Source organism: Dipodomys spectabilis, unplaced genomic scaffold (assembly GCF_019054845.1).
Source record: "Dipodomys spectabilis isolate Male_0828 unplaced genomic scaffold, ASM1905484v1 ptg000457l, whole genome shotgun sequence".
Taxonomy (NCBI): Eukaryota; Metazoa; Chordata; class Mammalia; order Rodentia; family Heteromyidae; genus Dipodomys; species Dipodomys spectabilis.
Window position 1 is genome coordinate 1,029,870 of NW_024871134.1, and position 12,376 is coordinate 1,042,245.

General features: G+C 39.8%; 2 protein-coding genes across 2 annotated transcripts; both read left to right on the forward strand.

Moving 5' to 3' along the window:
* Positions 1 to 3,881: 3,881 nt before the first annotated feature.
* Positions 3,882 to 4,362, forward strand: LOC122098076 (small ubiquitin-related modifier 1-like). Its single transcript, XM_042668565.1, has one exon. It carries the CDS (start codon positions 3,962 to 3,964, stop codon positions 4,274 to 4,276), a length of 315 nt encoding a protein of 104 aa, XP_042524499.1. The 5' UTR covers positions 3,882 to 3,961; the 3' UTR covers positions 4,277 to 4,362.
* Positions 4,363 to 8,084: 3,722 nt separating this feature from the next.
* LOC122098075 (calcyclin-binding protein-like) lies at positions 8,085 to 8,968 on the forward strand. Its single transcript, XM_042668564.1, has one exon. It carries the CDS (start codon positions 8,093 to 8,095, stop codon positions 8,780 to 8,782), a length of 690 nt encoding a protein of 229 aa, XP_042524498.1. The 5' UTR covers positions 8,085 to 8,092; the 3' UTR covers positions 8,783 to 8,968.
* The last annotated feature ends 3,408 nt before the right edge of the window (positions 8,969 to 12,376 follow it).

Sequence of the window (12,376 nt, forward strand, 5' to 3'; positions counted from 1 at the left end):
CATCTTCTATAAAATGGCAAAATAAGGGCAACATTATGAAGTTGTGAGCTGTTTTGAGAAAATTTCCTTTAATTATAGACTATCACACTTTCCCACTTTTTATTCTCAAAGGTGAAGTGCTGCTGTGTAGCTCAGAACTGTAGCTTGTGGCTGACGTTTGGTGCTGGTTTAGCACCTAACTAGACTTACCTCAAGGTGGAGGAAGAAGGAAAACGTCTTTTGTGCTCAATGTGAATGACTCATTGCTTCATTAAAATTAACCCATCATATCTCTTGATCTTTCATAACAAAATAATGCCACTAAAAAGACATTGCAGCTGGGAATGTGGCTTAGTGGTAGAGTGCTTGCCTATCATTCATGAAGCCCTGGGTTTGATTCCTCAGTACCACATACACAGAAAAAGCTGGAAGTGGTGTTGTGGCTTAAGTGGTAGAGTGCTATCCTTGAGCAAAAGCAAGCTCAGGGACAGTGCCCAGGCTCCAAGTTCAAGCCCCAGAACTGGCAAAAAATAAAAAGACATTGCAAACCCTAGTACCTGTGTTAGTGTACACACACACACACACACACACACACACACACACTTACAAAACAATTCTGATGAGTCAATTAATGCATCCTTTCATCTGTTTGGCACAGAGAATTTCCTCTGTGATGGCAGTTTTCAGTGCATTCAAACTTCAGGTGAAGCATTGACAGAAGCTTCCTTTTTTCTAAAATCTGAATGTAAAAACACCTGACTCACTTGAATTATTTCCTAGAATAGTTACTTGGGTGGAGGCTCATCAAGTTAATAACTAAACCTAACTCTCAAGTGTGTTGGCAAAGGGCATAACACAGCTTAATGATGCTGTATCCACCCAGAAAGATAAAGGAAGCTTTGAGATCCTGATCAGTTGACTGGGGAAAGGAATGTGACTGGTACCTGGGACACTGAATGAGTGTCTTGAATTGAAAATATTTTAAAAGTTAGAGAATTGGGCCAGTCTTTCAGAGAATGACCTACATCAAACCTGAGGAAGATGGGGATTAGAAAACTTCAAAAAGAGAATATCTTGTGTAAGAGACATAAGGCAGAGCATTAGTATTTGCATTGTGAGGTATGAGTCAGAGTTGTGCTGGCTTAGAACAACGAGTTAAACACATCCAACAACCTAGTATATGGATGTGTCACCAAATGGCCTCAGGTATGTCCAGCCTACCCCAATGCCTGGCATGTAGTGTCACTCACATGTTTTTTTTCTCCACTTGTATGATTTCCCCTTTGTTAAAAAGTAAGAATCTTCAAGATGATACCTACATGATAGGTATGTAGTTCATATTTCTAAAGTGTTAGTGTCTCAGATGTAGCTTTTTAGATCCTGCTATGAACAGTTCTAAACATGACAACTAATGTAGCTATTTGTATTAAATTTCTGTTATATGGTTCAGAAATTATTTGGGGAGGGCATTTTGGAACAAAGACTTAGCTTACTGTGTACTTGCTATGATTTTTGTCAAAACCAACCAACACCTACATACAATCATAATATACAAATTCTAAATATCACTGATCATTCTATTTTGAATGCTTAGCTCTCAGTGTTGATGTTTTGAGCTTGGACCCCATCTTTCATGACCTTTCCATGAGAAAATAATGCATTGAAATACAAGCAAATTGTAATAACTTACAGTTTCCTAAATACTACGTTAGTTCTGAGTAAGGATGAAATATACTCAAAAGGTAAGCATACAAGCCTGGCACCAATGTCTCCCACCTGTAATCCTAGCTTACTCAGGAGACCGAGATCTGAGAATCACAGTTTGAAGCCAGCCATGGCAGCAAAGTCCATGAGACTCATACAATAAACCACTCAGAAAAAGCCAGAAGTGGTGCTGTGTCTCAAGTGGTAGAGCACTAACCTTAAGCACAAAGAGGTTCAGGGACAGCCCCCAGACCCTGAGTTCAAGCCCTAGGACTGGGGGGGAAAAAGATAAAGTACATCTAAAGTGTATGTGTATATGTATAGGTATATGAAATAAGGAATGAACATCTAAACTAACTGGTTACCTCTTTTTCAACTCCACTCAGCCAACTATTTCATGACATGATCATCAAATCATGTTATATGTTTAGAATTTTATTAGTATAAAATAAATACTATACACACACACAGAGTAACAGCACTTTTGTCAGCACATTTAATCCTGTATCTCTTGTTTGGTGTTTTGCTGAAGTATATTTTTTCCTTTTCTAGAATATGCTAATTACCTTCCAGAACAAAATATCAAAAAAATCACAAGAATTTTACTGAGCTTGTATAAAATTTTGGCAGGCTGCATTTTCTTGAGAATTTACCTTCCTGTTTCACATCCTTCCTTTCTACTCTCTTCAAATGACCACTTTTTGGGGCAAGTTTCATCAAAATAGATACAGCTTTGTTGTTGGGCCAGTCCATTTAGACAGGAAGAAACTTGCATGGAGAGGCACTGCTGCGCCCACAAAATTGTCCTGGCACCCAGAAAACAAGTCTGCTGTTCGGTGCTTTGTGTCACGTGCCTGAAGAAGTAGGGCACTGAAACCCAGGAGCTTGCAGAGCTCTTTGTAGGGATGAGGGAGAAGCACAAGATGCAGAATGATTGAAGGGGAGGACATGCTCCCAACGGAGAGGAAAAGAAAGAATGGTCTAAAGATTTCAAAGACAGGAAATGTGTGTGTGTGTGTGTGTGTGTGTGTGTGTGTGTGTGTGTGTGTGTGTGTGTGTGTGTGTACAGGAAGGAACTAGATTGTGAAATAACTGCAAGCACTGCCGGTCAGCCTGTCTCCCTTTGAAAGACAATAATTTTTTTAAAAATTTGAATGATTTCCTAACAGGAAGTAACACAATGGAAACTGGATAATGATGGTGTAGAAAAAAATATCTAATAACTTGGGAGAAACAGGCTAAATAATTGATTAAAATAGCCTGTAAAAATCAAGATGGGGAAATAGAAAGGGAATTTTGCACATCTAGTTTTATTAGATAGGCATACATGTGGACCATATGCCAGATTTTCAAATTTGTCAAAGCATTTTAATGATCTCATCTTCAAATACAATGGCAAACTATATTCTCTTAGTATTGTGACATTTTATACTTCCAAAAATGGTAGTAAAAAATTGGCAAAGCTTTGATTGTATAGATTTCAGAAAAAATAATACTAATGGTAGTTTTAAAACTCTGAGTAAGAAAGATAAATTGTTTATTGTGGGATTTAAAAAGCCTATGTATCATATTTTACCTTAGTCAAATTAGAGCAAGTCTGCCTTATAAGTTAGCGATACTATATGTAAAACTATATCAGAAACCATTGGTTTGGGGCTGGGAAGGTGGCTCAGTGGTAGAGTGCTTGCCTTGCATGCATGAGGCCCTGGGTTCAATTCCCCAGCACTACATAAGCAAAAAGAAAAAAAGCCAGAAGTGGTGCTGTGGCTCAAGTGGTAGAGTGCTAGCCTTGAGCTGAAGAGCTGAGGGACAGCACCCAGGCCCAGATGTTCAGGCCCCACGACCGGACCCAAAAAAAAAAAAAAAGAAAGAAACCATTGGTTTATCTTATAAGAACTATTTTTTTCTGTGTGCTAGTACTAAGACTTGAACACAACCCAAGTGCTGTCCCTCAGCCTTTTCCATTCAAGGCCTGGGCACTGTCCCTCAGCTTTTTCCACTCAAGACTGGCACTCTACCCCTTGAGCCACACCTCTACTTCTGGCTTTTTGTAGTTAATTGGCAATAAAGGTCTCACTGACCCTTTTCTGCCCTGGCTGGATTTAAATCATGATCCTCAGCTCTCAACCTATTGAATAACTAAGATTATAGGACTGAACCACTGACTTCCCGTTCTTTAAGAACAATATTTTGAGATGGATTTGTAAACCCCAGAGCAAGGTTCTGTGTGCCCGAGGCCGCTGCTGTGCGGAGACCTCCAGGTGAAGCCGCTGTCACCATGTCTGATCAGGAGGCAAAACCTTCAACCGAGGACTTTGGGGATAAGAAGGAGGGAGAATACATTAAACTCAAAGTCATTGGGCAGGATAGCAGTGAGATTCACTTCAAAGTGAAAATAACACATCTCAAGAAACGCAAAGAATCATACTGTCAAAGACAGGGAGTTCCAATGAATTCACTCAGGTTTCTCTTTGAAGGTCAGAGAATTGCTGATAATCATACTCCAAAAGAACTGGGAATGGAGGAAGAAGATATGATTGAAGTTTATCAGGAACAAACGGGGGGGGGGGGGGGGAGTCATTCAGCAGTTTAGATATTCTTTTTATTTTCTGTTTCTTTTGCCTCAATCCTTTTTTATTTTTAAAAATAGTTCTTTTGTAATGTGGTGTTCAAAATGGAACTGAATACTAACACTCCCATCTCTTTAAAACATGTTAATTTGATTCTAGTGCTCATTATTATCATTTGTTTTCATTGTGCTGATTTTTGGTGATCAAACCTCAGCTCCTTTCACATTGCCCTCTCATTTTAAAAAATGACGTACATGCACAGAGAGGCCACTTTTCAGGACTGCAATTTTAGGTAACATCGACCAATTCGAGTGTTCACAAAGACTTTCCAATTGGCCCTGAAGTTCTAGCATGTGATTGCTTCACTCCTGGACTATGACTTTCAGTGGTAGATGGAAGTTTTTCATAAAACTGAACTGTGAGGAAAATAACCTTTCCTTAACTTGAAGCTACTTTTTAAAGATCTGAGTATCTCGGTTCAAAGCCAGCCCAGGCAGGAAAGTCCATGAGATTCATCTCCAATAAACCACTAGAAAACTGGAAGTGGTGCTGTGGCTCAAGTGGTAGAGTGCTTGCTTTGAGCTAAAAAGCTGAGGGATAGTGTCCAAGCCCAGAGTTCAAGCTCCACAACCGACAAAAAAAAAAAATGATGAAAAATACTAAAATATGGAAAGAGCTATTATGTTCGTGTATTAGAAGAATATTAATATTTAACAATGTTAATATCATTTGAGTGGCCTTAATACTAGAGGTTATCTATGAATTCAGTATAGTAAGTATCAAAATCCCAACAGCATTCTTTACAAAATTAGGACAAACTCTTAAAATTCATTTGGAAACATGAAGACCCTGAATAGCCAAATTCTGAGTGAAAAAGCAATACTAGACATATCACAATACCTGATTTCAAGTTATACTATAGAGTCATTTTAACAAAATCAACATAGTACTGGCATAAAATATGGAGACCAATGGAGCAGAGTAAAGAACCTAAAATAAATCCATAGAGTGACAACCATCCCGGTATCTGACAAAGGCACCCAAAGCACATAGTGGAGAATAGTGGAGAAAAGACGGCCTCCTCAGCAAATGTTGCCAGGCAAATGCTATACCCACCTGCGGAGGCCTGGGCCTGGGCCTTTTGTGCTGCACAAAATCTGCTCACGTGCTTGTAGACTTTAATGTAAGACCTCAAACTGCAAAACTACTGGAGGAAAACAGAAGTGATGCTCTTCTAGGAAACAATAACAAGATTTGACAAAAGGAACTTCATCAAATAAAAAGCTTTTATGCAGTAAGCAAGCATAAGAGTGAGACTGCCTACAGAGTGAAAGAAAAATCTTTATTTGACAGTAGATAAATATCCAGAATATCTGAAGAGCCCAAAAAGCTTAGCATCAAAGGAACAATTGCTTCAATTAAAAAAAAAATGGCACATGATCTGATCAGGTATCTCCCAAAGGAAGAGGCACCAATGACCAATTTTTTTTTTTTTAAAAGGCATATATATGGCATGGTTTTAAAAAAGTAAAAGGTCTGGGGTTGGGAAGTTGACTCAGTGGTGGAGTGCTTGCTTCTCATTCCTGGATTTGATTCCTTAGCAACACATAAGCAGAAAAAGCTGGAAGTGGTGCTGTGGCTCAAATGGTAGAGCACTAACCTTGAGCTGAAAAGCTGAGGGACAGCGCCCAGACTCAGAGTTCAGGCCCTATAACCTCTTCCCCACCCCCCCAAAAAAATAAGAGGTCAACCTCTTTGGCCATCAGGAAAATTCAAATCAAATTCACATCGAAACCTAGTGTGGTAGCACATCCACACAATCCCAGTACTTTGGAGGCTGAGTCAGGAGAACAGCAAATTCGAAGCCAATGACTTTGTCTAAAGCTGGAAACAAAACAACAAAAGAACAACCAGGATATTCCATCTCATTCTACTCAGAGTGACTATTATCAAACAAAAACTCTTGTTGGGAAGGAAAAGAAAGCCTTATACACTATTGTAGAAATGTAAATTGGTACAGCCACTGTGGAAACCTTAATAGCCTTCAAAATCTAAAAATAGGCCGGGCATGGTATACTTGCTAGTCTGGCTCTCAGCTGCTTGACACACGCCTCCAACCATGCCTTTTGTTGGTTGGTTTGAAGATGTAGTCTAGGAAACTTCTGCCTGAACTGGCCTCAATCCTTTCCATATCAGCTTCTTGAGTAACTAGGATTACAGATGGAGCCACAGGCATCTAGCCTACCACCTTCCTTTGAGTTGAGCAAGGGAAAACCTCCAATCAAAATCAACTCCAAATGCTTCAGTACTAATACAAGAATGGGAACTCCATGGCATATGTTACACACATGGTTCAAAATGAATAAAGTGGAAATACATATATTAACATGGTAGGCCTCAAATATATAATTCTGCAGGCAGAAAAGTTATTAGGGAATACAATTACTTGATTTCATTTATAAAAAGCTTAAAATCATGTAGAAATATAGACTTATAAAATGTATATGTATATATTTAGTCTCCAGGCTTATCACACATATGACCAAAAATAGGTTCAAAACTCAGAAAAATCAGTCACCTTTCCCTTAAGAAATACACTTCTATTTGTGGCTAAAAACGTTGTTGGAGCGGCTGGGAAGGTGGCTCAGTGTTAGAGTGCTTGACTTGCATGCAGGAGGCCCTGGGTTCGATTCCTCAGTACCACATAAGCAGAAACAGCCGGAAGTGGCGTTGTAGCTCAAGTGGAAGAGCGCTAACCTTGAGCTGAAGAGCTGTGGGACAGCGCCCAGGCCCAGAGTTCAGGCCCACAACCCGGGGGAAAAAAAAAAAAAAGTTGGAACAAGTAAAGGTAACTATTCTAAATACTAATGGTTTGGATCATAGTCAGTGCTGAACTAGTAAGTCATATGGAATTAGGTTATGATATACTTAGTGTTGAATGATCCTGGCAACCTCTGATCAAAATGCTTTCCAATTAGACATTACACAGCTCCAGGATGTGATCCTCTGGGCCACAACACAGGTAAACATTTCCCTAAACCTGTTCTACAACTCTGCTCTATTATCTTAGGGGCCTGTGTGCCAAGACAGTTCTCATGTCTATAATAGATAAGTATAGCAACTGCTTTGGGCTTTGCCTACTAAATTTGTTTTAAACACTTAAATACTTTCTTATGAAATACACACAGAGAAATTCACAAAGCAAACACAAGGATGGGCCAATGGAAACGTATCAGTGTAACCTCCAGCCAGCAGCTGAGGGTCCCCATGTTCCTTTCCTCATGACATCTGCATTGTACTGTTCACGGGAACCACTCTTCGGATGTTTTGGGGCTCCCTCCTTTATAGTTTTCCCTACCAACTATGCATCCCCCAAAACGCAGTTTGTTCCTGCGTCAAACTGTTATGGATGGAATGGCAGTGCTTATGTAACCATGTCTGTTTCTTCTGCTCACCATGATGTTCGCTGAGTTTCCTATGTGTAGAACATTATCCACAGATATTCTCCAAGATCTGAGTCTTGTTTACATCATATAGCTGCCATACTTTGTATTTTATGTAGCATTTTAGCACTGGATGGCATCAAGAATGCTATTTTTGGTATTTTAATATGCCTACAACTGGAGCCCCAAAAGCCTTTCTACCATATAATAAGAGTTTTATGAGAGAGGCAGGCTGGTGGAGGCCTCGAGAAGATTCTAGAGGTGCCGCGGGCCGCGGGCTCGCGCACGGTCGGTCCGGGCAGGTGCTGTGTCTAGCGGCTGTCAGGGTCTCTGCTCGCGGTGGCCGCGCGCTGGGCGGCCTTTCCCGTTCAATCCGGTGCATGACACGCCCGAACCATGGCTTCGGCTTTGGAGGAGCTGCAGAAAGACCTAGAAGAAGTAAAGTCTTTACTGGAAAAATCCACTAGGAAAAGAGTACGTGATGCCCTTACAACGGAAAAATCTAAGCGTGAGACAGAAATAAAGAACAAGATGCACCAGAAGTCACCGAAGAAACCACAAGTTGACAATGAAAAGCCAGCTGCTGAGGCTGCTCCCATTGCAACTGGATATACAGTGAAAAGCAGTAATTACGGATGGGATCAGTCAGATAAGCTTGTGAAAATCTACATTACCTACACTGGAGTTCATCAGGTTCCCACTGAGAATGTGCAGGTGCATTTCACGGACAGGGCCTTTGATCTTTTGGTAAAGAATCTGAACGGAAAGAGTGACTCCGTGATTGTGAACAACCTCTTGAGGCCCATCTCTGTAGAAGGCAGTTCAAGAAAAGTCAAAACAGATACAGTTCTTATCTTATGTAAAAAGAAAGCAGAAAACGTACGATGGGATTACTTGACTCAAGTTGAAAAGGAGTGCAAGGAGAAGGAAAAGCCTTCCTATGACACTGGAGCAGATCCTAGTGAAGGATTAATGAACGTTCTAAAGAAAATTTATGAAGGTGGAGATGATGATATGAAATGCACCATTAATAAAGCCTGGGTGGAATCAAGAGAGAAGCAAGCCAAAGGAGACCCAGAATTTTGAGACTTTTAAATCCTTTTGGGACTGTGATGTGGAAATACTGGTGTTTCCAATAATGGACTGTTGGCACATACAGATTGGGCAGATGGTATTTACACAGCCTTCTAAGCAAAGGCAGTGAATTCTCCATTTCTTACTGGAGGATTTCTTTAAATAAAATATGCTTATTAAACACTTCCTCCAAAGATGCTTTCATTAGTATCCTAGTTATATTTTTAAGAAGGGGTTGGGTATATGGCAGTCTCATTTAAATAAATTTTGCCTAAGGAATATGCTATATTACATGTATTTTTGTTCCACTAGGAAAACAATAGTTGAATGCCAGTGAGTTACTGACACCACTTCCCACTAATGTAAGAATAAGATTAAAATCAAATTTTTGCATTAAAAAGTTTTAAAAGTTATAATATTTCTAGAGTATCTATCATGCACTAGGACTGATGAAACACTGGTCACATAATATTTTTGTACTCAAGGAAATGCTGTACAGTACTAAAAGTTTGCCTATGCTTTTTTATACATAAAAAAATAAAATTCACAAAGAAAAAATAGGTTTCAGAATTTAGCCTTTCTGAGATTTACTTAAAAGTGGCACAAGCCTTGTTTTAATTTTGTGAAAACGATATTAATCTTGTTAAGTAAGTGAGTGAATTTTCTGTTTTACAGTAGTCTATTTCTATCTTGCCAACTATTTTTAATATATATTTTTATTGAAAAGGTACTGTACAGAGGGGTTACATTACATGAGTAAGGTAATGAGTACATTTCTTCTTGATCATTGTTACCCCCTCCTATGTTTTTTCCCTACCATCCCTTCCCTCGCCACCCCCACAACTCCTCTCTCCTCCCCCCCAACCCCCCACCACAGCACATGTCTTGCCAACTCTTGATATTTTGCTTTATTGTTAAATTGGTGCTTGGATACATGCATGACACTGAAACTCAAAAAGACAAAGGTAATAGTCTTAAGGTAATAAATTGCCTTCTGTTCTTCTCATAGTAGAACATAGTGACCTTCCTTTCATAAACGATTTAGAGATGTGACCAACCCTCTTCTTTTAGGAATCCAGGAGGAGGGATCTGGTCGTGTGGGCCTGAGTGGATGAGCAGGGAACTGTGATTTGTGCTGAATCTATTCCCCACCAGGTAGTCATTGTCTAGCTAGGTGGCCTTCAGTAAGTCATATGCCCTTTCTGAAGCTTACTTTCTTCACATGTTAGTGGATAATCGTGAAGTTCAAAGACCACCCTAAATTCCTGTTGTTAGATATGGCTGTCAAAGCTACCTTAAAACTTCCTAGCCTGGGTAACTTGTATATTTAACAACTTCCCGTGGCTGAGAAACAATGAAGAAGATGATGACTAAAGTCTCTCTTGTGTAAAAATTCTGGGATAGAGTTTGAACTTTCCCAACCTCAGCATCTTCCATCGGAGTTAAGTTCCTTCATGTATCAGACATCTGTAGTTTTGTTAACAAAATAATAATAACGCTATTCAAAATAAGGATGCTAAATAAACACATTACTATTGCTGTGAGTGATCATAACGCAAATCTAAAGTGTTATTTATAAAGATATCTTGAGAAAATTTGATGTTCAGGAGTGTCCCAATGGAATTATACCAACATCATTAAAAATTATTAAGGATGTGTAGCAGGAAGAAATGCAGTATGGAGGCCTGAGGATGTCAACATAACCAGCAGTGGGTAATAACAGAATGCTATGCAGTCCACTTGGAAAAACTAAGTAATTGTCTACACTCTCAAAATGGCTTTAAAAATCAGCTCCTTTAATTATACAGTGTGTCCCCTATATCACCCACCAGATTAGAGACAGAGTCTTCATTATTTTTATTTTGCTATTGTGTTCTTTATATGTTTTACAAGTTCTTTTGTGACCATTCAGGAACTAAAAATATCCTTGTAACCAATACCAGGTCAGTGCAAAAGGGGGATAGGGAGAGACGGAGGGGAATAAAAGGGGGAGGGGAAGAGAATGCAGTCAAGAATTCATTGTATTTGCCACAAAATTAAGAAAAGGAAGGGGTGAGTAGAATGGGGGTGAGAATGTTGAAGGGTGAGACACTGATCAAGATACACTGTATTCATAAACTGCTTTGTTATATGCACCTCCTTTATGCAACTACCTAAAGATAATAAAAATTTTGAAAATATTCTTCTCATATTTAATGTTTATCCATGGCTAGTCTTTATATTCTGAAGAAGTAGAGTCATCCAATTACTTGCTGTCATTTTTTTTCCAGAACTTTTTCCCAGTGGAATAAACAACCTTAAATTGTGTGACAGTTCCACCTTTCCCTAATCAACAACTGTCCAGGGGCCTTCAAACCTGTGTCTGTCACACATGCTCTTCACAAAGCAGCAGGGTTCTTGGCTGGGGTATAGCCACTGAGAGAGGGAGACACAGACTAGAGAGGAGCACATTATTTTTAAGAGTTCCCAGGGATTCTCCTCTAGCTTTTGAATTGTGAGGCTGAGTCCAAAACCTGTAGAATAGCAGCTATTCACATTTTCAGTCATATGCTGGAAACTTAAGAAACCTTCTAACTACAGGAACTGTTCTATCCTATAAATAAGACACTATCATGTTAAGTAAATGGAGGACTTTGATATCAAAAAGATATATAAATAAACAATTATCAGTGTTATTATATACAAAGGAGTATATGTTTATTGATTTAGAGATTACTTGTTATACCTTCTTAATTTGTTTTCCCTTCACTTGTAGAACGCTGGTTACATAACACAGATGGACTTGTTTAGCAATGATGTTGGAGTGGACAGGCTCAAGTGGGAAGAGAATGACCCTACCTGCCCCATGTGGACATTGCTGATGTGAGAAGCCACCAAGTGTGTGACTGAGGAAGACTGCCCTGTGGCAGTTACACTGCACACTGGCACCTGCTCCATACTCTAGACGGAGTTAAAGGTAGAATAAGACTTGGTGCCAGCAGATCTCCTCCCCTTTACTGAACAAGGAGCTGGGTGGAGGCAATTTCAGGACAGGGAAAGACAGTGGTCCCACTCTGCCCCTCACATCTCTTCAGAGCTGTGCTGCCACCTTAATAAAGGCCTCCTCCTCTTCACAATAGGAGTCTGCTTCTCTAGTGTGCTTTCTTTAGATGTTTATTCTGCTTTTCCTGCCATTGGGCCAGTGTTCTAACTTTAGACACTGTACCCAAACAACTAAGGTCTTAGCGATGCCATCTTACCAAGGGACAACTGCTAACAAAAGAGATCATTCACACTTCCTCCTCCTCCTCCCCCTCCTCTTCCTTCTCTCCTCCTCCTCCTCCTCCTCCTTTGTCATTGATGACTTGTAAGTTAAGTTGATCTTTGATGATATTCAGCCAGAAGAAAGAGCATGCTTGGAATATGGGAAAACAGTGAAAAGTCCTCCCTGCCTGAGACAGGAAAGAGATGGTCATAGGATGTCTAATGAGATGACTTGGCCCAGTCTGGATTTACGCGGAGGGATAATAAGAGATGAGGAGGGAATTTTGCAGGTTTTTGAGAGTGGAATCACATGAGGTCATTCGTGTCTGTCGTGGGATGGGGCATGGCTTAGGGAGAAGAGCA